Genomic DNA, 24,530 nt, shown 5'->3' with positions numbered 1-24,530 from the left:
TACTAGTTTCGCCATGTTAACTGGTGGCTTCTTCTGGGCCAGATAAATCTACACAACAGTTTAAAAACAAAAACGAGCTTAAGTTACGAATTAATATATAACTGAAAGATGAAAAAATATCAAATATATGCAAAATATCAAATTCATAGAAACTGTTACACATTTATGTAATAGTTTCTATGAATTTGATATTTTTTCATCTTTCAGTTATGTATTAATTCGTAACTTAAGCTCATTTTTGTTTTTAAGCTGTTATGTGTAGATTTATCTGGCCCAGAAGAAGCCAACAGTTAATGTGGTGAAACTAGTAGGCTAATAGTTTGTATCAAAATCTCCAACCTATTACACTCAATTTTTCTGTCATCTTATGTAATATATAGTGGTCGAAAAAAAAAAAACATTTATCATATTCATTTTTATTATAAAATAATAAATAAAACTATTTACCAGAAGTGCCATGTTCTTGTACTGTTGAAGAAAATACAGAATGATCTGAATCTAGGAAAAAAAAAAAAAGCAAAATAATTAACACTGATGTCAAAAATGATAAATTGATATGCACAGTGAATGCTGTAATTTAAGGTTAATTTGTTTTACAAGTTAGCTAACTAAGAGGTCTTGATTTAGTCATTGAAAAATATACTGCTTGACAAATTAATTTTTTTTTTTGTTCTTCAGTGTGAGCCAAAGAACAATAAGAGAAATTTTTATTACAAATCTTTCTACATTACAGATCCTTCTAAACATGCAGTCGAATTACTGTAGTAGATTAAAAAACACTATTGGGATGTGTGAATGTACGCATGTGTATATGATTTAATATGATTGAAGATAACAATTTTCTAAGCTTTTGAAATTAAAGACAAACATTAAAATTTATGTTAGGCAGATGAAGTAAAGGCTTCAGCACTTTCTTGGAATAAATGTTCAAATTCAAAAGTGCACTTCTGCAAAAGTTTGGTATTATCTCATTGGATCCTAGCTAGTCTTGTCAATGCCATGTTGAGCCAAACCAATTTATGAAGCTTGATAAGCTAAGTATGGCTCGTGTTCTGAAATGCATTTTTACGATCATCCCATTTGACCAAAATAAAGGCAAATTGCAAGAACATAGAATGTGGTAAACCAGGCAACAGCAATCGTGACAATTTGCTTTTGGAGAAGGTAAGATATTATGGATTTGAAGATGATGGAATTTCTTTTACCACATGTTCAGAGATCTCTTTAATATTAGGGATAGGAATTCTGTGGACTTTTTCTTCCCTTGGAGGATGTCAAGGGGAAATGTCAATGATTTTAGGTGTAATTCTTAGGTATAACCATTAAATATGGTCATATGTGTGATAGTTTCCAATTCCTGTTGAAGAGATACTTCAGAGGAGCAAATTTTAAGTGCTACCAAGGATTTTATAATTAATTCCATATTTTTGAGAAGGATGGTGTGCGTATAAAAGTTGAAAGTGATCCATCAGATTCTCGTCTAAGGTGTAATCAAAGATATTTCTTCTGAAGATTCTTTCTCAAAAGTAAATTTGATTTGAGGATATAAATTATTAATTTCAGCTAGAAGGGATCTCCAATTCAATGCTACTCCAAAAAAGCAAAAATGTCATCTGCATATCATGGCCAAAGAGAAGGCTTAGGACGGAGAGTTAAGATTTTTTTTTTCAATGTGTTCTAAATAAAAAATTGATCAAATTCAGTATGAAAATAGATGAAGCAATGGTTTGAACATGTTTAAACATATCTAGATCTGTTTTACAAATGGATTACTGAAACAAAAGCAAGTCTCTAAATCTCTCCCCTTTTGAATTTATTATTTTTCATTTAAACGTTAGCAGCTGTAAAATAAGAGTGAATCACTTATGTGTGTTTTGTTTACAAGTGTTGAGTAATGACACAACAACCAGTGTTTCAAGGGAAAGCTGCATACTTTTACTTTGAGCATGAGCAATGGACTCCTCAATCTTGCTTATGTTAAAGTTTACCTGACTCAATGGCCTCAAGGAAAAGGCTAATCTATGACTTTCAGAATGCCAATGACTTGGAGAGAACAAAAACATCATGTAGCAGATTTTATTTCTATTAAACTCATTCATCAGAATTCATTAAAATCTGGATTTTTTTTTTTTAATGATAAACTGACTGAATAGAGAAATCAAGCAATCTTGTTAAAGTCTGAATTTATCTAAACAATAATCTGAACTGCTTGAATTTTGTTGTTATTAATGGAACTTATTAACTAAAATAATAAAAATTTCTGCTTTTAAGAGGGAGAAAGGAAAGCCTAGTTTCATACTTTTTTGTAACAAAGAATGGAATGTCAAAGTCTCAATAAAACAGAAACCTGAAAATCTTTTAGAAATGCCAATAAGCTTCTTGAAAACAATAAAGCTAAAAATAATAAACTAGTTCATAACTTACAACAAAATACCATAAGATGAGGGATCAGGATTATCACCTGAAGATTTATATCCTCCATTCTAATTTAAACTTCTTTCTTGAAAACCTTGGTGAAGTAAGAGGTGTGTGTGCACACCTCTTACTTCACCAAGTAAGAGGTGTGCACACACACCTCTTACTTGGTGTGGAGGTGGGGGGGGGGGCAGAAGACAGTTCTACCAGGATAATAGAGATCATGGTAATAGAGCAATAATGTAATATTATCATAAGAGATAGGAATGGTTTATTCAGAGAGACACATATAACAGTGACTGCAAGAAGAAATGAAGTATTTATATTGTTCTAATTTTTTATGTATTTTTTTTTAAAAAGTCTTATTTATTATAAATATAGTGAAATATGCAAGTGCTTGAATTTTAATTGTTTATATTCATTTCACAATATTTTTCTAATAGTTTTTTTTCAAGACCTGTGGAAGTGGCATTTGCATCCAAATGCCTGTTAGGCCACCCAAACATGTTCTAAGTTCTATTCTAGTTGCTAACTAGAGTAACTTTTTTAACCCTTTCTTTAACCAGTTCCTGAGTTAGTCAATCTTCAGCACAGACAAGCAGGTTTTTCTAATGGAACCTCAGGTTTTCCATCCCATAAACTCAAGAAAATCGACCAGAGAATCTACACTATTTCAGACAATAACATAATATGTTAGTAACCACAATATGGCAGCATTCTCTGCCATCTCTTCACAAGATGATGCTCAAAATTAGCGATAGTCTTGGGCATACCATCTACATTCAGTAAAGTTATTCTTTCATTTACTTGCAGCATAATGATAGAATTATTTTGGGTTGTCTTTAACTTGCAAACTAGTTTTTCATACCCAGACTTAGCTTTCCATGCAATTATTTATAATTCTTCTGGCTTGCCTGCTCCTTACAATTCCTATAACTGACATATCCTTATGTCCTTATACAAATAGTATTTCTTTCATATTATCTTTTTCTTGAAAATCTCTTGTTTAATAAGATTGTACATCTATTTTGCTCTTACCCTATTTATTCTTTGAACTCCTCATACACTGGCAATATCCTTCCTATCTAATAACCAAAGCATAGGACATAACTCGGCATATTCTGAAGCTGGTCATATTTCCTGCTTTGTAGTTCAGCATGTAACCTTTTCTAATCTTTAGAGGTACCTGTGGCATAGTATATATATTAATAGAACACGTAAAGACCACAGTAATAACTTTTAATTAATAAAGGAACAAATATTTCGTACTAAAATTTACAGTACATCTTCAGTGTCATACAAACAGTTAAAAGAATGGAATACAAAGTACGGAACAGGTGGATCATCAAATAAAATTGTTGCTGCATGCTAGGAGAATAAATACTAAACTTATTAAATAATCCTTTAAAGATAATTAATTTTTATTGCTGGTTGCATAAAATAAAAGTCTCACAGATTTTTGAGAGAGAGAGAGAGTCATTTTGATTTAAATTCGGCCGATTTAAAATAGCTTCACAACTTTCTTTAAAAAGGTGTTCGTATTTGAACCTGCATCTATGGAGGAGAAGAGCTTTATCCCACTGGATATTATGAGTAGTGTCAATGTTGTGTTGTGCAAGACCAGACTTATGAGGTTTCATGTATTCAATATAATATTGATGTTCCTTAATTCTTTTTTCCACAGAATGGCCTGTCCAAAATAAGATACACTGCATTCACACATTATTTGGTAAATGCCAGCCAAGGATAGAAGAGACAGTTTATCTTTTGTAGATAGCAATAAAGAAAATATTTTGTTGATAGGAATATATGTGGGAATCAGATGATACTTCTTCAAAATTCTGCCTATCAGTTCTGAGATGCCTGAAATGTAAGGAATTGGAACTCTGCAGTCTGTCGAAGAAACCTGAGGTATTGGAACATAGGAGTCAATTATCTGCTGGATTTGATTGGGGTAGTAATCATTTGATTATATTAACTTTTTTATAGTGGAAAGTTCATGTTGTAAAATTACTGGAGAGGAGCACACTTTATGTGCCCTATTAATTAAGGATTTGATAATGCCAACTTTTTGAGATGTGTGATGAGCAGACTTTTGATGAATATATGTGCCAGTAAATGTAGGTTTTCGATAAACACTTGTAGATAAAGTACTAGAAGATGTACGTGTAAGGAGGATGTCCAAGAATGGTAAACTACCAGAATTTTCTTTTTCCATGGTGAATTGAATACGTGGGTGAAAGCTATTTATCTGTTGTAGAAATGTGGAAAGTTCTTCTTCAGAATGTGGCTAAATAGCAAAAACATAGTATCTTAGAAATGTTTCAAAAAATAGTTTGCCAAAGGCGGAGAAAGAGGGCTACCCATAGCAGTACCTTCAACTTGTTTGTAGATCTTGTTTTTCCAACTGAAATAGCCTGAGTGAATAAACGAATTTGAAAATCTTGGCAATATCTGAAGGGTAATCCTCATATAGTAATTCAACAGTGTCAGCTAGTGGGATATTGGTAAAAAGAGAAACAATATCAAAACTGACTAATAACTCAGACTCTTTGATTTGAATATCCTTCATTTTCTCAAGAAAATCTGTCAAATTTTTTATGTATGATCTGAAGTGTCCAGTAAGAGCAGTTAAGGAACGTGATAAGACTTTTGCAATTTGATAAGTAGGAGAATCAATACAATTCACGATAGATCTTATTGGATAGCCTTCTTTACGTATTTTTGGGAGGCCAAATAAGTGAAGAGTTCTTCCAAAATAAGTATGTAGTTTATTCACGTAATTAGGATCCCAACTGATAACTTCATCAAGTAACTTATTTAATTGTTTAATTTGTCAATTTGTAGGATTATGACTGATTTCTTGGTAAGTGGAGGTATCTTCTAAAAGGCTGGATACTTTTCTCTCATAGTCAGTCTTACCCATGATCACAATGGGTAGCTTTTCCCTTATCGGCTTTTGAAATAGATAAATCTTTATTTTTTCTTAAAGAAGTTAGCCCATTGATTTCAGCATTAGATAGGTTACATGGAGGCAATTTGCTTTTAAAAAGAGAAGTCGCAACTTCAAATCGTAGTTTGTTAGCATCTTCGCTAGAAAGTCCTGACAGATTACGTTCTATATTATGTAAAAAATCAAGATATGGAATGCGTTTAGGTATAAGTGCAAAATCAAGGCCTCTAGATAAAGCACTAGTTTCAGCGCAGATAATTGGCATCCAGAAATATTTACAATCCATTTATTCATAGAAGTGTTGTCAGAGGTAAAGTTTTTCTTTTGGTTGTGATATAAAGAATTATATTTTTGCATAAGTTTGTAAGAATTTCTTTCATTAGGAATGGGCCAAAGATTGTTCTGACAATTGAAGAACAATATCTAATAATTCGTCATCAAGAACAACTGAAATTTTTTCTTCGAGATCCAAAATAGATTTAATATTAGAAGCTAATTCTTTTTTAGTTGTCCGAAGCTGGTTCCGTATTAAGGAAAAACTTGCATGAATGTAAATAGCAGGGACTCCAGGAGACCGAATTGTTTCTTTAAATCTAGCAAACGTAGGAATAACTTTCGTATCATGGTATTTTTTTAGAAAGGCAATCCTTGCCCAAAGCTTACCATGTAAAACCGATAACTTTCCTAATTTTCTTGGTTGTTTAGTAAATTCTTCTCTGTGAAGGACGATGATGCTTCTTCTCTCCAATAATCTTACAACATCAACTTTCCACTATAAAAAAATTAATAGAATCAAATAGTTACTACCCCAATCAAATCCAGCAGATAATTGAGTCCTATGTTCCAATACCTCAGGTTTCTTCAACAGACTGCAGAGTTCCAATTCCTTACATTTCAGGCATCTCAGAACTGATAGGCAGCATTTTGAAGAAGTATCATCTGATTTCCATGTATATTCCTATCAACAAAATATCTTCTTTATTGCCATCTACAAAAGATAAACTGTCATCTCTATCCTTGGCTGGCATTTACCAAATAACGTGTGAATGCAATGTATCTTATTTTGGACTGTGGAAAAAAGAATTAAGGAACATCAATATTATATTGAATACATGAAACCTCATAAGTCTGGTCTTGCACAACACAACATTGACACTACTCATAATATAATATCCAGTGGGATAAAGCTCTTTTCCTCCATAGATGCAGGTTCAAATACGAACGCCTTTTTAAAGAAAGTTGTGAAGCTATTTTACATCGGCCGAATTTAAATCGAAATGACTCTCTCTCTCTCTCAAAAATCTGGCAGACTTTTATTTTATGCAACCAGCAATAAAAATTAATTATCTTTAAAGGATTATTTAATAATTTTTAGTATTTATTCTCCTAGCACGCAGCAACAATTTTATGTGGTGATCCACTGACTGTTCTGTATTTTGTATTCCATTCTTTTAACTGTTTGTACATACTGTAAATTTCAGTACGAAATATTTGTACCTTTATTAATTAAAAGTTATTACTGTGGTCTTTACGTGTTCTATTAATAAATGTAACCTTTTCGAATAGAACAGCCATAAACTTAGCCACTTTCCAAGTCAGTGAAACAAGATCACTGTCATCAACTGGAGGCAGAACAGTCATGTCTTTAACTGAAACTTCCTCTGACTATAATCAGATCTAACACTTTTTTCCCTCAAATTCCTTCTGTCACAAGCTGGTTGAGGAAGTTGTTTTACAACAGTTAAATAAATTTAGTTTCATTCTTCTCATGAGATTTCACCACTTCCCAATCAATATTTGGATAATTAACGTCACCCATTTTGATCATTTGTTTCATACTCATATTTATTTAGCAATGAGCTTCATCATCATCACTAGCAACTGATCCACTAAGTCTGTAAGAACATTCTGGTGCAAGGAGGAGTCTAACTCCACCTTGCACCATATGCTATCAAACTCACTGTAACAAGAAAACATTATTACTAGTATTTTAGTCACAGCTTTGTGCCCTAAATGGGCTCAAAGCATCCAATAACATTAGCAGCATGCCCCTACCTCTCCTATTGTGTCTATCCTTCCTAAAAATACTGTACCCCTTTTTACACTCGATATCCGTTAGTATATCTGCTTTCAGACAGCTGGGTCTCACTAACATATTCACCAAAGCAAAAAAAAAAACCTCTACTGCTTTGTTTCTGATGCTGCTCATATTTGTATGCATAATAAGTTACCTGTACTTTTAGGTGAACAACTCATAGATCTTTATTCTTATCTCATGCCTTATTTATGCAGATATTCTTGCACATGCTTAAAATATCTGAATCAGACAAAACAATCATTCTTTCTTCATAATCATTTGCATGAAAATGCTCATTCCTCCCATAATTATCTACTTTCCTGACTCTGTGTGTTAGGTCCAATACCAATTAATAATTTTTCCAGACTCCTGATACTGAACACATTTGAGTGTAAACTATCCCTCTTATATAAATCCAATCTTCCCTCAAATTCCACCCACACATCCAAAAACTCACTTCCATTTATTCCTTGTACGCAGCCTACACATCAAATCATTTGCAATCATAGTACTTCTTAATTCATTTCTATCATATTTAGATTATCAGTAATACCTAGATATGAAAGAACAACCTCCCCCTTTTAAAAGAAATTTTTAAACAGAACAGAAAGTTTAATTTGCTTTTTGTTATGTTCTACTCTTCAGTTCTTTGTGACATACAATACCCTTGGATTCAAAATCCTAATTTAGGATTATATAAAGTAGTTAGCATTTAAGCCTATTAAATCACTTTGCAGTATATAAAAAAGTATATTACCATATTTTAACTATACTCTGGAGTTGAGATAAATATCTGGAACTAAATTCAATTCAGAGTATTTTGGCAGTTTTTCAACTAAATAAATCTTTATCAGAACAATAATTAAATGCTGAAGAGAGCTATATGCAGCAATGATATATATGAAATTATGTAATTTATAGTTTACTTGGGTGGACATTAATTAACAGAGAAAATATGATCCAAACAAAGATGATGTCAGTGTCTTTTGATAATAAAAAAAATTTAAATGGAAAATATGAATTAATTGAAAGTTCTGACAATATTTGAATATAAATGAATGCTTATTTTGGAATCTTAAAACAGTAAGGTGTATTTGAGAAAAAAAATTACACCTCATAAACTTACCTATCACAGATTTGTTGGTAATACTCTCTGAAGTAGTTGTAGTCCTACTATCTGTAAGGTTAATCATTACAAGAGTAGATGTAGTGACAGTGACAGAGGGAGGAGGCGTTGTTGTAATTGCTGTATCTTGTGTAACAATCGTAGAGGGATCATCAGTAGTAACAGATGCATTATTGTCACAAAATGGAACAGGGATAGTGACGTCATGGATTAAGGGAAAATGAAGTGGAGTAAGCATTGTAAGAATATTATCTCCCCCATTAGCTAGAAGTTCAGCTCTCAGTCCTAGTTTAATAGCATTTTTCATCTGTTCCAGATGAAGTTCTCCTTGTATATGGCCAGGAGAAATATTAAATTGAGGTCCTTAAAAAATGTAAAAAAGACAATTATAATATTTCCTATTTATAATGATATTCCATTATGAACTTAATGCAGTGCTCAATGTAAAAATCAATTTTATATATATGTGAGATTTCGCAATGAAATCTTAATAAAACAACAGCCCTTTGATTGGAAAGATCTCAGGTGGAAATCAATCAAGGATGCGAGAAACTGGCATAACAAAAAACATTTACATTTATGAAGCCAATTGGCCTACTAGATTAATAGAAGATTAGATATATAATTTAGATACAATTAGATTCTTCAGTATACACAGTATACAGCTGAGGCTGCTTGAAATTCACTGTTATAGAATAACATGATACACGCTGCATGTTTAGAATTCTATAAAATATTTTAAACTACTTAAAATGTTGAATTATAGTTAAAAGTAAACTATTATTTCTAACAGAAATAAAGAATATAATCAAACTATATAAAAGTAGTACGTATGTCATCACATTCATTGCCAGCTATCAAACAAAAATTTAATAGAGAGAAAAGTTTAAAATAAATAACAGATTATACAGTATTTTCAATAGTTCTCATTTAACTTATAAAAATGGATGATGAAAAATCAAAAAAAAAAAAAAAAAAATCTTACTTTGTCTTATTGTGCACACGAATGACTACAAAACCTAGAGCACGTCAGTGCTGTTGTGTGTATGATCAAGTGGTTAAGGAAAAAGAAGGACTTTCTACAAGAAGGAAGCTATTAATATGTTTCTTGAACAGTTGAAGTTGTAGTCCATGGGGAAAACAGTGTAAAGAATGCTGTTTCAGAGAACAAAGGCAAAGGTAGATAGAATGAAAGAGGACAATCAGAAGTTTGTTTGGCAGGTTTGAAGCTGGAGTGTGAATGCGCTGACAAGCAATTTATGTTTTTATAAGCATAAAAGAAAGTGGAAATGGCTAGTTGAACAGAATAGAGTCTCCATGAAAATAACTAAAAGGCATAAAGAAAAAAGAGAACATTTATGAGAAAGGGAATAGAGTGAGTTTGGAAGAGAAGTATTATTTAAGGTTTTTGGTCCACCATCCCAAATATAAGAAAATGTTCTACATTTGGAAGAATTTGGGATCTCTACAGAATAGCAGCTGTACAAACAAGAAGAATCCTGAGCATATAAGCATTATGAAGGCCAAGGAGGAAAATGTAATATGCTTGTGCCAGTAAAGGCTAGAGTTGTAAGTCAGCCTAAAAAATAAATCACATCTTGTCTAAAGTTCTGGGTATTATTATCAAAAAATAAGAGCGAAAAAAGGGATTAGATTTTTTTTTTTTTTTTGTAAGAAAGAGGACAGGGCTGTTTTGACAGCACCCAAGTTAATGGAACGCCTAGTGATTAAATGTGGAATGTTTGGTCATAAGGTTTATTAAATGAAGAGAAAAGGAGTGTATAATGGCAGATTTCAGTACTGGAAACCCATTCATTCATTCTTTGTATCAGCTGGACAAAAAAAAATAAATAAAATAATACAGCATTTACTGTAGTTATTTTTCTTCATACTGTTACTAGCCAGCTGAAGCAAGTGAGAGAAGGGTAAGGTCATTTATGTTTAAGAGGAAGAGTATGCAGAAAAGTGCAGAACCATAGAATGATTTGAATAAGCTGGGCTCAGTTCAATGTTAGCAGAAGTCAAGTTATGCAGTTTGGTGTAATGAGATATCCAATGTCATATTATATTGGTAGGATTATGTAAGCAGAAACTGACCAGGCTAGGGATTTTGCAGTTTTAGTGAATAGGAAGTTGAAATTCAGGGGCCATATAGAAATAATTGCAAATGCTGAAACAAATACTGACATATAACAATAAGGATGTCATTTTTTCTCTTTACAAGGCTTTGATATGACCTATTGTGCACAGATCTGGTCTCCTGGTGATACAGATATGGTGAAGAGGGTACAAAGGAGTGTGTTAAAGATGATATCGGAAATGTAGAATATGAAGAGAGATTGAGAATTTGTAGACTGCAGACACTAACAAACAAGAGAAATAAGGGGTGATATGATAAAGACCTACAATCTTCTGGAAGGGTACCAGTAGATGGAATATTTTATTTGGAGGGTAGGAAGAGGATGAGAGGGCATCCATGAAAGTTGAGAATGAATGCAGTCAAGAAAGGATTGACATCAAGAAGAATACTTCTCCCAAAGAGCAGTGTTTGACCTGAAAGGTTAGCCTTTAGAGGTGGTGTGAATAAATTTAAGGGAAGGTATGACATGTGGTGTGAATGATATGTGGCCTGAATATCCCTTGTAATATTATGATTTCAGTCATTTCATTAAATGTGAGGTGTGCTATATGTATTCGTTCAATTATATAGATAAATTATGGATAAGTAAGGTCCATAGAAGGAGGATGTGTGTGAATAAGGACTTGATGAGTGCTAATGTGTTAATAACCGAAAGTGTTAGTAGCAAAGATAGAAAAGAGGAACAGTGCAAAAGAGCAGTGGAAAAAATGGTAAAAAAAAGTTTGAAAAAGAGAATGAATGGTATGATAAACTTAACAATCGATAATAAGAAGGACAGAAGTGATATGAATGTAGTGGAAGTTAAAAAAAAAACTTAGTGCAGTTAAAGGTAAGGTGGTGAGCAGCGTTGACTGTGAACAAGCATGTATGGCTGACAACAAAATTTAGAGTGTGAATGAGAGTGAAAATGTGATGCAAGATTTGAAAGTTGAGTTGGTTAAGATGAGGCAAGATATGAAATGGATGTGGAATGAAGTTAAGAGAATTCGAGATAGGTATGGAAGAGTGAAAATGATGAAAACGAATAATATTGGTATCAAAGAGGTAATGAAAGACTAGCGAGTGGCATTGTATGGTAATTCGATTATTAGAGGTGTGCTGGACAAGAGGATGCACAAGGATTGTTTTCCTGGAGGTAGAATGAATAGAGTGATTGAGGAACTAGATATGAGAAGCAAGCAAGCAAGCAAAAGAGTTGGTAGTTGTAATAGGGACAAATGACTTGACTGGGAATAAAGAACATGTCAGATTGGATATCAGGAGGTTGTTGAGATAGATAAAAGATAATAGTGTGATAGGAAAGGTAGTAAGCACGTTGCCCAGGTATGACAGTAGTAAAATGGGGTGGAGAGCAAAGATTATGAATGATATGTTAGCAGAAATGTGTGAGGAGAAAGGAGTGCAATTTGTTAATGTGCGGAATAAGTTTGAAGGATGAAGCGAGCTGTATAAGAGTAATGGATTACATTTGAGTGGTTTTGGTGCGAGTTACTTGGAGAGACTGCTGCTGGGAGGTAGAGAAGTGAGTGCAGAGAATGAATATGATCAAGTAGGAAGTGATGTGGAAGAATGGGAGAGTAAGAAAGAAGAGATTGAAGAAGTGAGTGGCATGGGTATAGAGAATGAGAGAACCGGTGTGCAAGACAGACAGGGAAACGGGGAGGTTCAGGGTGGACAAGGGAACATAGCATGAGAAAGGTTGATGAAGGCTGGTGATTATGAGGAGCTCAGGAGACAGCTTGCAGGTGCGGCATGGAATGAGAAATAAGCTGGAAAGGAGATTAATGCAGCTTGGGGGATATTCAAGAACTGTCTAGTAGAAGCGATGTCTAAATGCATTCCAAGGTTCAGAAGGTTAAATAAGGTAGGTGTGAAATGGATGAATGAAGAGATTAAGCATGTGATACAGAAGAAAAAGGCATTATGGAGGCAGCATAAGAGGAGTGGTAATAATCAATTCCATGATTTACAAAGAACAAGCAAGGAGGGCAACTTGGTAAGGGTAGAAAATTGATGTATGAGCAGCAGTTAGCTAATGAAGCCAAAAAGAATCCCAGGGAGTTCTTTCAATATGTAGCAAGCAAAAAATAAAATATGATTATGGAAGGATGACATTAATTGGAAAAAACGGTATAAGAACAACTGTTGCAGAAGATATAGTGGAGATACTTAATAAGCAGTTCATAAAGATCTTTCATTCTTGTGAATGTGACATCACAGAGAGTTTGAGAACAGTTGATGATGAGGAGGAGAGACTGACTGTGAGCAAGAGATACATGGGGAATTGAGTAAACTCGATGTTAATAAGGTTGTGGGATATGATAATATATCACCACGTATTTTGAAGAAATGTGTCAAGGAGTTGCCATCTGCCTTCACATATATTTTTAATATGAGTCTTGCATTTGGTCAAATTCCAAAGGAGTGGAAGGGGGGCAAGATTGTGTTTCTTCATAAGGGAGGTGATAGAACTCAAGCATCGAATTATTGGCTTATCTGTGTGTCAGATGTTGTGGCTAAGGTGTTGGAGAGGCTGGTGAGAACCAGGATCCAGAATTGGGTTGACAACAATGGTATTATCTTTGATGGACAGCATGGATTTGTTAAAGGGAAGTCATGTTTTACAATAAGGTGACAGTTTCATTGGAAAGAGGAAAGGGATGCACAGTAGTATACTTAGATTATGCAAAGTCTTTTGACAGATTACCTGCATGATAAGTTGATAGTCAAACTAGAGTAGATGGAGTTGGATATTAGATTAGTGCATTGGATTGGAGACTGGCTATCTGATAGGTATCGGCAAGTTGTGTATGGGCAAGCAATATCTCAGAAGAGGAAAATCGCTAGTGGTGTGCCTCAGGGGTCTACTTTAGGGCCATTGCTATTTAACCTGTATGTTAATGATATTGGGGAAGATTTGAATGGGGATATTCAGTTGTTTGCAGATGATGCAAAGTTGGGACGAACTATGAGGAGTAGAGAAAATGTTGTGGCCTTACAAGAAAATTTGAATAGATTGAAGGCTAAAAAACGGCCTCGCCTACTCCCTATACGGGAACAAAAAGGCATTAGCTGATTTAAAAAAAAATTTTTTTTTTTTGAGTGGGGGATAGGCTCAATGTTGCAAAATGTAAAATTTGAGAAACAAATATAGGATGTAGAATTTACGCTTGATGGGGATATATTGTTGGAGGTAGAGGAAATAAGAGATCTTGGGGTGATAGCAGATAAGGATCTGAAATTTAGGGGACACACTGTCAAAACCGTGAGGACATCGAATTCTGGGAATGATGCAGAAGACACTGTAGAAGTAAGATTCTTGTTCCATTGTATAAAGCTCTGATTAGGCAACACATGGACTACTGTGCACAAATTTGGTCACCTGGTTTTCAAAAAGATGAAGAGATGTTGAAAAGAGTCCAGAAGTGAGTAACTGACTGACTAAGGTAGTTTCTGATCTCTGGAATGTCGGATATGAGAAAGGTTGAGAAGATGCAATCTACAGAGTCTAGTGGATAGGAGGAAGAGGGGTAATATGATAGAGACATACAAGTTAGTAAAGGATTGTTATAGGATCAATGTTGAAGAAGTTTTACTGAAAACAGTGGGAGATCAGCGGAGAACCAGAAGTCATCTCTGGAAGCTGTATAAGGAGGGTGTGAATAGGGGAGTAAGAAGCAGGTTTTTTGCATGCAGCATTGTGAATGATTGGAATGCCTTGCCTGACAGGGTGGTATCTGAAGAGAATAGGAGTGTGTTTAAGGCACAGTATGATGAATTGTGTGTATGACAAAAGGACCTCCTAGATGAGTCTTTGATCCCATGGGGGTCTTAGGGTGGTAATAATAAAAATAATAATATCATTATCTAATGAAAAAAAAAAGAGCTGGAAAACTGCTTAATCACTAGACAATTTCTAATAAGAGATATCAATTCATTTATTTAGTACAGTTTTGAAATGAATTTTAACTTATGGATCTGAGAGTTTGGTTAGAAATCAAATAGCATTTCTATGTAGACCTCACATGAGTTGCAAGACTATATCCTATCAGTGCCATGTAGACAAGAATAAGAAAGATAGCATCTAGTGTAATGATGTGTTTCTTGGAAAGCCGAAGACTGCAATCTTTGTTATAAAAAAAAATGTGAAGAAAGCAGTTCCAAAGAACAGAAAGAGAGATGGAATTAAAGGTGAGGGGGGGGGATATGAAATTGGATAAACAAATATTATTATTATTATTATTTGACACTTCCAGGGAGTCCTAAGACTCATCGAGGGAGGGCACCTACTCTATAACTCTCTGTCTCCACCACTCAACCTCATCCAGAAACTGCCTCATCTACACCAACTCCATCTACTGTCCACCATCACCACTATTATTTTCACAGACAATCACAAACATCCATGCCCACGGTGGGATTCGAACCCGTAGCCTTCTGGCTGGAGAGCGGATACGCTAATCACTCAGCCAACCAGGCCGGCATATGAACCAGCAGATGTTCATGTTCTTTCTAAGCTCAAAGAAAAGTGGAAGAAGAGGAATAATGGCAAACAGTTCAGAAACATTGAAATATCTATAAAAGATGAATAAGGCAGAACCAGAATATCTATGAGAAAATGACAAGAGAAAGGGCACTGATTACCCTCTTCTGGATAGCAAGCATTTTAGGTATTATTTTAATATTATTAATTTTTAAATAATTTTAATAATATTTAAAATAACTAACAAATAATGCAACTGACATCTAGGGTTTATAAACTACAGGTTTTTCAAAAGAATGCTGGTATTTCAAATGCAATAATTTATTGAAGAAAGAAAAATTAAGATACGGTGACAAACACTGTGAATGATAGTTTTTTTTTATATAGTGAAACCTGTGGGTTAACATAACTATAGAATAACATGTATGTCACAGTAAATAACTTTTTTATTATATAAATATTTTGTCTTATATATCATAAGACATAATCAGTACAACTAATGAACAACAATAGGAATTGAATTCAAAAAAACAGTAGTGCGCATGTCCAAATTGGAATCCCTCTACATATACAGTCGCGTGTTCATGGATTAAAAACTACTGAGCTGAAATTAAAATTACTTAAATTAAATTAAAATATTGCAGATAAATTAATAAATAAATGTATCTTTGAACATCAAGACCACATCTGCCTTATCAAACCTCACAAATCTGGCCTTGCACAACATGGAATCGAAAATGCTAGCCACAGGATCCAATGGCAAAATGCCAAGTTACTACATAGATCCTCACATATAAACATGAACAGTTATATAAAGAAAGTGCTGAAGCCTTACTTCGTAGACCTAATCTTAATCGAAATGACTGTCTCACTATTCCAAAAGTTTGGGAAACTGTTATCTTCAATTGTATTATTATTATTATTACACCCTCCACTGAGTCGACAGACTCATTTTGGGAAGTTCATTCAACTGACAACATATTTATTAAACAGCATCTTAAAATCCTTCCCTAACACTTACTTGCATTAACAACACATTCTGGTAATGCATTCCATTCACTGACAATTCTCCATGTAAAAAATCTACTCCTCACATCCCTCTTTGCCACACTTTTACATAACTTCAGGAATGACCTCTGGTTCTTCCCCTCCCACCTTCTATACTTTTTATAATCCCCCTCTGGATTAATCTGATAAAATCCTCTCACTAACTTAAATGTCTCTATCATATCACTTCTCTTCCTTCTATCCACCAAACACTGAAATCCACATTTCTTCAACCTCTCTCTCTCCAGAGCCAGTATTCCAAACTCCTGATATTGTCTTAGTCACTCGGCTCTGTACCCTCTCCAATGTCTCTCCACATCACATTGAAAACAGGTGACCAGATCTGAGTCCAAGTGCGATCTGACCAGCACCTTATACAGTGGTACAACCACTTCCTTATCCTTACATGTTAGAGTACTTCTTATCATAGCAGCACTACGATGTGCAGCCTTTGCAACACTAGCAATATATTCTCTAAACTTGAGTCTAATGTCAACCATCACATCACTTCTGAATCTCTAATCTCATCCACTTCCTGCAGTACAGCACCATCGATATAGTACACATCCTTATATTTCTGCACTCCAAAATGCAACACCTTACACTTATTGATATTAAAACTACAACCCCACTCTTTTGTCCAAGTAAAAAGCCTATTCAAATCTTCCTGAAGGGATTTAACATCAGCAGTGCTACTTATAATTCTTCTCAACTTTGCATAATCAGCAAATAACTGAAGATCCCCAGTCAGTCCACATGATATATCGTTTTTGAAAACAAGTTAAACAGCAGGGGGCCAAAGAACAGAAGCCTGAAGCGGTGTCGTTCAGAGAGCCAATCTCTGATCCATCCAACCAATATACTATCTATTCCCATCCTCTGAAGCTTGTACACCAACTTATCATATGGTAATCTATCAAATGCTATGCTTTTGCAAAGTCTAAGAATATCACTGCATATGACACACTTGTATATCCCTTATCTAACACACTTGTCACCTTATCATAAAATGTGAATAAATTACTAAAACAGGACTTACCCTTTACAAATCCATGATGACCATCATAAAGAATGTCCATCAACCCAATTTTCTATTCCTTACCGATCTCTCCAACACCTTGACCACAACTGCAGTTATACAGACTGGCTTATAGTTGGAGACTTCTGTCAGAACCATTCTAATGGAGTGGTACTATTTTGCCTTCTCTCAACTCCTTAGGAACCCTACCCACTGCAAGACTTTCACATTAAATAACCACGTCAAAGGCATAGCCAACTGTACATTCCTTAAGGATACATGGTGATATGTCATCCATTCTCACATCTTACCAAACCAACATCTGATGCAACTCTGTTTCTTTCACTTCCAATTCTCCTAATACATGTCTCTCTTCTATATATTGCACCACATCATTTACACCAGTATGATATATGGTGATAAAATGCCCATTCAATAATTCCACTATATTCTTTGCAACTGTTATTCTGCCATGACTATCCACCAGTGTCAAACCTGCCATAGCTATTCTTTCTCTTGCTTACAATAGAGCAGAAAATTCCCTTGAGTTAACCTTGACCTGACCAGTCAATCCCTCATACTGCACCTTTTCTTCCTTTACCATGCTCATCACCTTTCTAGCCTGCACTTTATCTCTTCATGGATCTGATCACCACCAACTGTCGTGTACCTCCTCCATAACATTTTATTTTCAAGCACAGCTTGCTTGATTTCACTGTTCATCCATTTCACTCCTACTCTATTTACTCGTTTAACCTTTGGTATTCGACAATTTATCTGCTATGTTTTAATTTAAGTAATTTTGATTACAGCCCAGGGTGCTTAAGGGTCAAAGCTGTATAACTGAGAGGACACCTCCACATAGCCTTTAAAGGAATGCGGAGAACCGACCAGGGCTTCTGACCTAATGTCCAATCCTCATCTTCTCATGATGCACCCTATTGGGTATCTACCTGGATACTCAATGAACGAGAATGGACTGGCAATTTGGGATTTAGCTGACCAAATTGTATTCTTATTGGCTTAAACCAATATACAAAATGATGGTACAACATGAGAAAATTTCATGCCAGCTGGGCATCGCCCGGTTAAACAAAGCCCCCATTGTTTTCGCCAGGGAACCAGGGCGAACAGCGAAAAGTCAGCTACTGGAACAAATCTGAAAGCACACCCCCACTCGACATCACCAGAGTTAAAGATCGGTACTAACATAAGAGGCCTGAATGGCAAAGAAATGGAGCTAGCTGAGGAATTGCATAAGTACCAGATCGACATAATAGGGGTGACTGCAACAAAAAAGACAAAAACTGGTGAGATCTTTCTGAGCAATAAACACAAAATGTTACATTCAGGCAATGACAATCAAGGAAAAGAAGGGATAGCCATAGTATTCAACATTAAATATGAGTCTCATCTTCTTGAATGGCAGGCAGTGTCAAGTAGAGTGATTTGGGCAAATATCAGAATGGGGAACTGGACAATGAGACTTATTTGTGCCTATGGTCCCACAGAAGGCTCTACTAAGGTAGAAGTCGAGGAATTTTTTGAGACTCTAGAGAAAGCTACTGACACAATGAAAAAGGAAAAGTTGGTCCTTGTTGGGTATCTAAATAGCAGAGTAGGAAGTGATTGTCAGACATACAAAAATGTCTTGGGAAAATTTGGAGAAAAGAGCAAAGCTAATAATAATGGCAAATACCTGTTGGATTTCTGCTCAGGACACGGACTGGTTATTACTAACACCATGTTCCAACATAAAAATGTGCACAAATTCACATGGAGAGAAGAGGCAGGAATAAGAAAAGTCTCATTGACTGTTTGAAAACAGTGATGTTTTCTCCCTAGTGTAGGACACCAGAGTGTACAGAGGATTTGAAATTGGAAGCGATCACTATTTAGTCTTGAGCAGGATAAAATTGAATTTCATATTGAAAAGAATAACATGTAAGAAAGTTTTAAAGCGAATAAAAGTTGAGCAGCTCTCAGATGTGAACTGTAGACTAAAATTCACAAATATTATTGAAGAAAAAATGAAAGAGTTTGAGAACAAGAACCAAACCTTGGAGATTCAGTGGCAAACCTTGAAGAAAACCCTGATTGATTCAGCCAGAGAAGCATGTGGTGAGGTTGTCTGCAAGGATAGAAAAACCAGAACTCCATGGTGGACAGAGGAAGTTAAAGAGACAGTGAAGGAAAAGAAGAAAGCATATCAAAAGTTACTGTCAAATAAGTCACCTTGTGCTCTTAGAGAATACAGAGACAAATGTAAGAAAGCAAAATACTGTGTAAAACTAGCTAAGCAAAAGTCATGGGAGGACTTTAGCAAGAACAGAGAAAATAAATATCAGGAAGGTAGTAAGATATTCTGGAGGTTGTTGAAGAAGCTTAGAAATGGAGGAAAGAGTGCTGTAAAAGGAGTTAGAGATGATAAAGGTGTGAAAACATTAGAAAAAGATGTCCTTGAAGTATGGAGTAATTACTTCAAAAAATTGCTAAATGAAACAAGCAGTGATAGCACAGTAGTAAAAAACACTCAACAGGCATACAGTCAGGAATACATATCCATGCTTGAAGTAGAAAAAGCCATCAAAGGCTTGAAATGTGGAAAGGCAGCATGAGTAGATGATATTCGACCAGAAATGCTGAAGTATGGTAGTATAAAAGTCTTACAGTGGCTGCACTGCATAGTTCAGAAAGCCTGGACAGAGGGACAAATTCCCAATGATTGGAGTAGAGCTCTCATAGTACCCATACATAAAAAGGGAAATAAAATTGAATGTGAGAATTACAGAGGTATTTCCCTACTGAGTGTTCCTGGCAAGATCTATGCAAGTATACTTGAGAAACGGTTGAGAAGAATTGTGGAAGAAAAGCTTGGTGAAGAACAAACTGGATTCAGGCCAAATAGAGGCTGTCAGGATCAGATCTTCACTTTATGACAATTAGTTCAGAAATCATGGGAATATAACAAAGATCTGTATTTAAGTTTTGTCAATCTGGAAAAGGCATATGACAAGGTGCCAAGAGAGAAGCTATTCAATACACTACAGTTATATGGTGTCAATGGAACATTATATCAAGCAATACTTAGTCTTTGAGTTGCAAGTCAGCAGTTAGAATTAAAAGAAGTACAGGAAGATGGTTTAATGTTAAATCTGGTGTGAGACAAGGATGTACACTATCCCCTCTGTTATTCATTATCTATATGGATCACATTATGAAGGAAAGTGGTATTAAACATGATATCAGAATCAGAGATGTTAATGTCAGCTCTTTGCTTTATGTGGACAATGTTATACTTCTAAATAATTCCGCTACAAGTTTGCAAGATTCCCTGACTAAACTGAATAACTGTTGTAATAGATACAATGAAAATAGGTAGAATCATTGAAAATGTCAACTGTGTTTTGAATGGGGAACCTGTGGAACAAGTAAAACATTTCAGCTACTTAGGCACGATTTTTAATGAAGATGGTAAATTAAATATATCATTGTAGGAAGTCAATTGAATAAATTCATATTGAATAAGAGAGAAATTAGTCAGAACACTAAATTAGCTGTATACAAGTGTTCAAACCAGTTTTAACTTATGGATCTGAGGGCTGGGTCAGAAGTAAAACACTTGACCAAAGACTAGAGACCACATATATGAGAGTCCTGAGAAAGATTAGAGGCATGAACAGATGGCATCAATGGCAATATCATATTAAAGATGAGGATATTAGGAAAGAACTTGACATTGTCAGCATCCAGGAATGAGTTAGTAGAACTAATCTCAGGTGGTATGGTCACTTGAACAGAATGGCGAGGAAAGATTAACAAAACAAGTGTTCTCTGCCAAGTTAGCAGGAAAATGACCCAGAGGAAGACCAAGATATAGGTGTATTGATACGGTACAAAGTGCTTTAGATGATAGAAATATAAGATCTGATAATGATGTTGGAGTCTTGACAAGTTACAGACCGATTTGGAGGAAAACTGTAGATAGGAAGTTAGTAATGAGGTAAATTTTTCATGAAGTACTATCATATTCTGTACACCCCTTGAGGGTACATGTCAGGAATTTGATGATGATGATGATGATTTCAGCCCAGTAGTTTTTAATCCACGAACACGTGACTATATATGTAGAGGAATTCCGATTTTTTGAATTCAATTCTTATTGTTGTTCGTTAGTTGTACTGACAATGTCATATGATACATAAGACAAAATATTTACATAACAAAACAGTTATTTACTGTGGCATACGTGTTGTTCTATAGTTATTATGAATGATAGTTTAGCCAAAATTCTCACTGCACATAATTGCTGACACTCATATTTTGTCAACAACAGCACTGGGCTTTTTTCTTTTCTTTTCATTTTTTGTTTAGAACAGGATGGGCATGTGTGCAAAGAAAATGTCTTGAACATCCATCTTAGGTTAAGCAGTTAACAATCTAGTTTGAAAAATATTTTCATTTAAAATAACACTTTTCTGTGAAATCCTGTATTAAAGACCAATTATTTCTCTATGACTGTTTTCAGCACAAATGAGGGAACAGGTAGTTGGTAAAGATGATAATCAATATTTATTAGAATATGCAATTGATTTTTTAAAATAAGAAACTAAATCAATTGTACTTTTTTTTTTCATGTGATACTTATCTGCTGAGGGCTCTTAGCCTATAGCGCACACACGCGCACGCACACAGACTAATAGTCTTTATGTACTACGGGCTAACATATAGCAAGGTTTCTGGATTAGAGGCTAAACTCCCTCGATAAACCAAACATGGAACCTTTTCACTCTGCTTATCGGAGGACTGAAGTCCTCCGATAAGCAGAGTGAAGGTCACACACACTGGGCAATAAATTCGTCTACAACTTAAAGACATTTACAAATATCGATGCCCACAGTAGGATTGGAATCCACAGCCTATTTGTTAGAAGCCAAGTATGCTAACTACTTAACCAACCCAGGCTAGCAACCTAATTTCAACTTTAATCTATTTTACCTAATTAATCAATAAACTGCATTTTGAAAACATTTCTGATTTTATTAAAAATGTTCTAATAAAATAAATTACAATATCTGCAAAATACAATTCAAGGTCCTGATCAAATCTCTTTTCAGTAGATGTAGTTTGCAATGAGGCACTGGAAATTTTTCACATTTATTCAGCAATTTACTTACATGTACCAATTTTACTTACCTGGAATATCAAACTTATTTCCATGAACAAAACTCTGTTTCCAGTTATGTATTCCAAGTTGTGGGATGTTTGCGAATAACTCAACGGATACTGGACTAGCACATGGATTTACATGCATTCCAGCAGAGAAACTATATATCTAGAACATAGAAAAATTCATTTTAAAACTGTATGAAGTCACCAGCATAATTGTTAAAAAATTTTATGTAACCTTTCCTCTTTTCAGAAGATAAAATTTTTCAAATTTTCCCACTAACTACTCACTGAAAGAAATTTCTGTTAGTGGAGATGTGTTTTCAATCAATGCTCATTTCAATGACTCACAAAGATAAGAAAAATAAGTGGATGAAGTAATCTTAATTAAATCACGTGAATGTTCTCTAGCTGTATCATTAAAAGTGATTAAATAAGGAATATATTAGTAACCGCCATATTCAATTCTAGTCTTTAAGAGTTAGTGGTTGATATTAATATAATATTATTTATATGGTGTTCACATTTAACCTACTATAATATTTTGCAAACTTCTTATTATCAGACTATCAAAGCAGGATCTGTAATGTCAGCTACTAAATATTTTTGATAGTAACCAATGGAGAAAGAGGCACTCTGTAGAATAATGAAGGTGCTGAAGTTTCTGCATTTCAATTTTCAGTGAGGCAGGTTGATGGGAAGCCTAAGTAAATAATTTGGAGTTAGGTCTGATTGCCTAATTGGGTGAAAATTTTAATCTTTGCATTTACACTCTGTAAACATCAGAAAGAAATGTTCAAATTTCTCCTGCTTAAACTAGACCTCCTAGTATAATTTTTTCCCACTCAATTGCTGCACAAAACAACCATAATACCTTATCATCGCTCACAATACCATGAACAGTCCACACCTCCTCTAGTATTTCATCAGAAATCAAAAGAATCTTGAAATAACTCGAACATCAAGAAATCTTCTGGTGTTGATGGTATCCCTACAACTGCACTTCAGAATTTCTATGTTCTATTTCCCTTCATTCAGCATCCTGAATGAAGCCTGCATTCAGCCTATTCCAAAAAAGCCATCATACTCTTGATCCACTGTAGTCACTTCAGTTTTTCAAAAACTGCAGAGCAGATTATCAATAGCGAACTTCTTTATCACTTGTAAGATCAACAGATAATAAGTAACCAACAATATGTATTCTAGCACTCTTGATCAACAGCCATCACCATCCATCTTTGGATATAAGCTATGAAAAGGCTTGAAGAAACTTGTGTGGCCATTTTTGACATTTCCCAGAAATTTGACATCTGCTCACCAAATTACCATCTGATGATCTGCCTTCTATCCTTTGCCAATTGGATCACCAGCTTTTTCTTTGGTCATTCCACTATGTGTCAATAGATGGCTTTGTCTTCTAAGAAAGATATGCTTTTACTTATTTTCTTTGACCTATAGACAAATGCCTTCTCCCACTGACCTCAAATCATACCCATAGTTTGGGTGATGAAGGCACACTCCATTCCTCTTCTTCATTTGAATAACATGAAATCTCAAAATTTTTTTATAACTAAAGCATTAAAGTCTGATTTCTTGATATTCTTCAGTGGAGAGAGGATAAACCTGTGAACTTCAATGTTACCAAAACATAGATCTATTTTATTTCTCACAAAAGATCTATCATTTGATTTCCTCTTACTCTGATAATACCAAGATCTCCATAAAAGATCTCCCCACCCCCCCATCTACTAGTGCTAACTTACACCTCTATCCTTTCTTGGTACAAATGCATCACAACCTCTTCCACTTCCAAAAATCTTTGAAGGTGAAAAATGCCATCCTATTCCAGTTATAAAACTATTGCTTACACAACAGCTAATCTACATTAATGCCAATCTGTCCAACCTTGGAATACTGTCAGATAGGGGCGGTGTACCAAAAACATCTGGAAGAACACTTTATGCTATCCAGAAAGGGCATACTATCCAGTTAACTGATGACCTCCTCTTACACATCCCTCTTTCTATTCTAGGACCTGTTTTTGACTTATTCCTCTTCTACAGAGAGGAACAATGTTCCCCTGAACTGGCCATGACCATACC

The 24,530-nt window shown here is 34.7% G+C and overlaps 2 protein-coding genes across 2 annotated transcripts in view; one reads left to right on the top strand and one right to left on the bottom strand.

Annotated features, from left to right (window-relative positions):
• LOC150093154 (uncharacterized) overlaps positions 1-24,530 on the top strand; it is a 349,981-nt gene that overhangs the window by 40,963 nt on the left and 284,488 nt on the right. The gene's annotated exons all lie outside the window — the stretch shown is intronic.
• Positions 1-24,530, bottom strand: part of LOC150093155 (uncharacterized) — a 62,585-nt gene that overhangs the window by 15,035 nt on the left and 23,020 nt on the right. Inside the window, exons 3-5 of the mRNA XM_090414165.1 lie at positions 22,456-22,594; positions 8,572-8,934; positions 448-498 (exon numbers count right to left, since the gene is read on the bottom strand). Coding sequence (XP_090270291.1) covers positions 448-498; positions 8,572-8,934; positions 22,456-22,594 — 553 coding nt within the window. The remainder of the gene's footprint in view (positions 1-447; positions 499-8,571; positions 8,935-22,455; positions 22,595-24,530) is intronic.

This window comes from Typopeltis vanoorti, chromosome 24 (assembly GCF_054136105.1).
Source record: "Typopeltis vanoorti isolate ZY-2024b chromosome 24, IOZ_Tvanoo_1.0, whole genome shotgun sequence".
NCBI lineage: Eukaryota > Metazoa > Arthropoda > Arachnida > Uropygi > Thelyphonidae > Typopeltis > Typopeltis vanoorti.
Note: the sequence above shows the minus strand (reverse complement) of the source record. Positions and strands in the feature narration are given on the sequence as shown.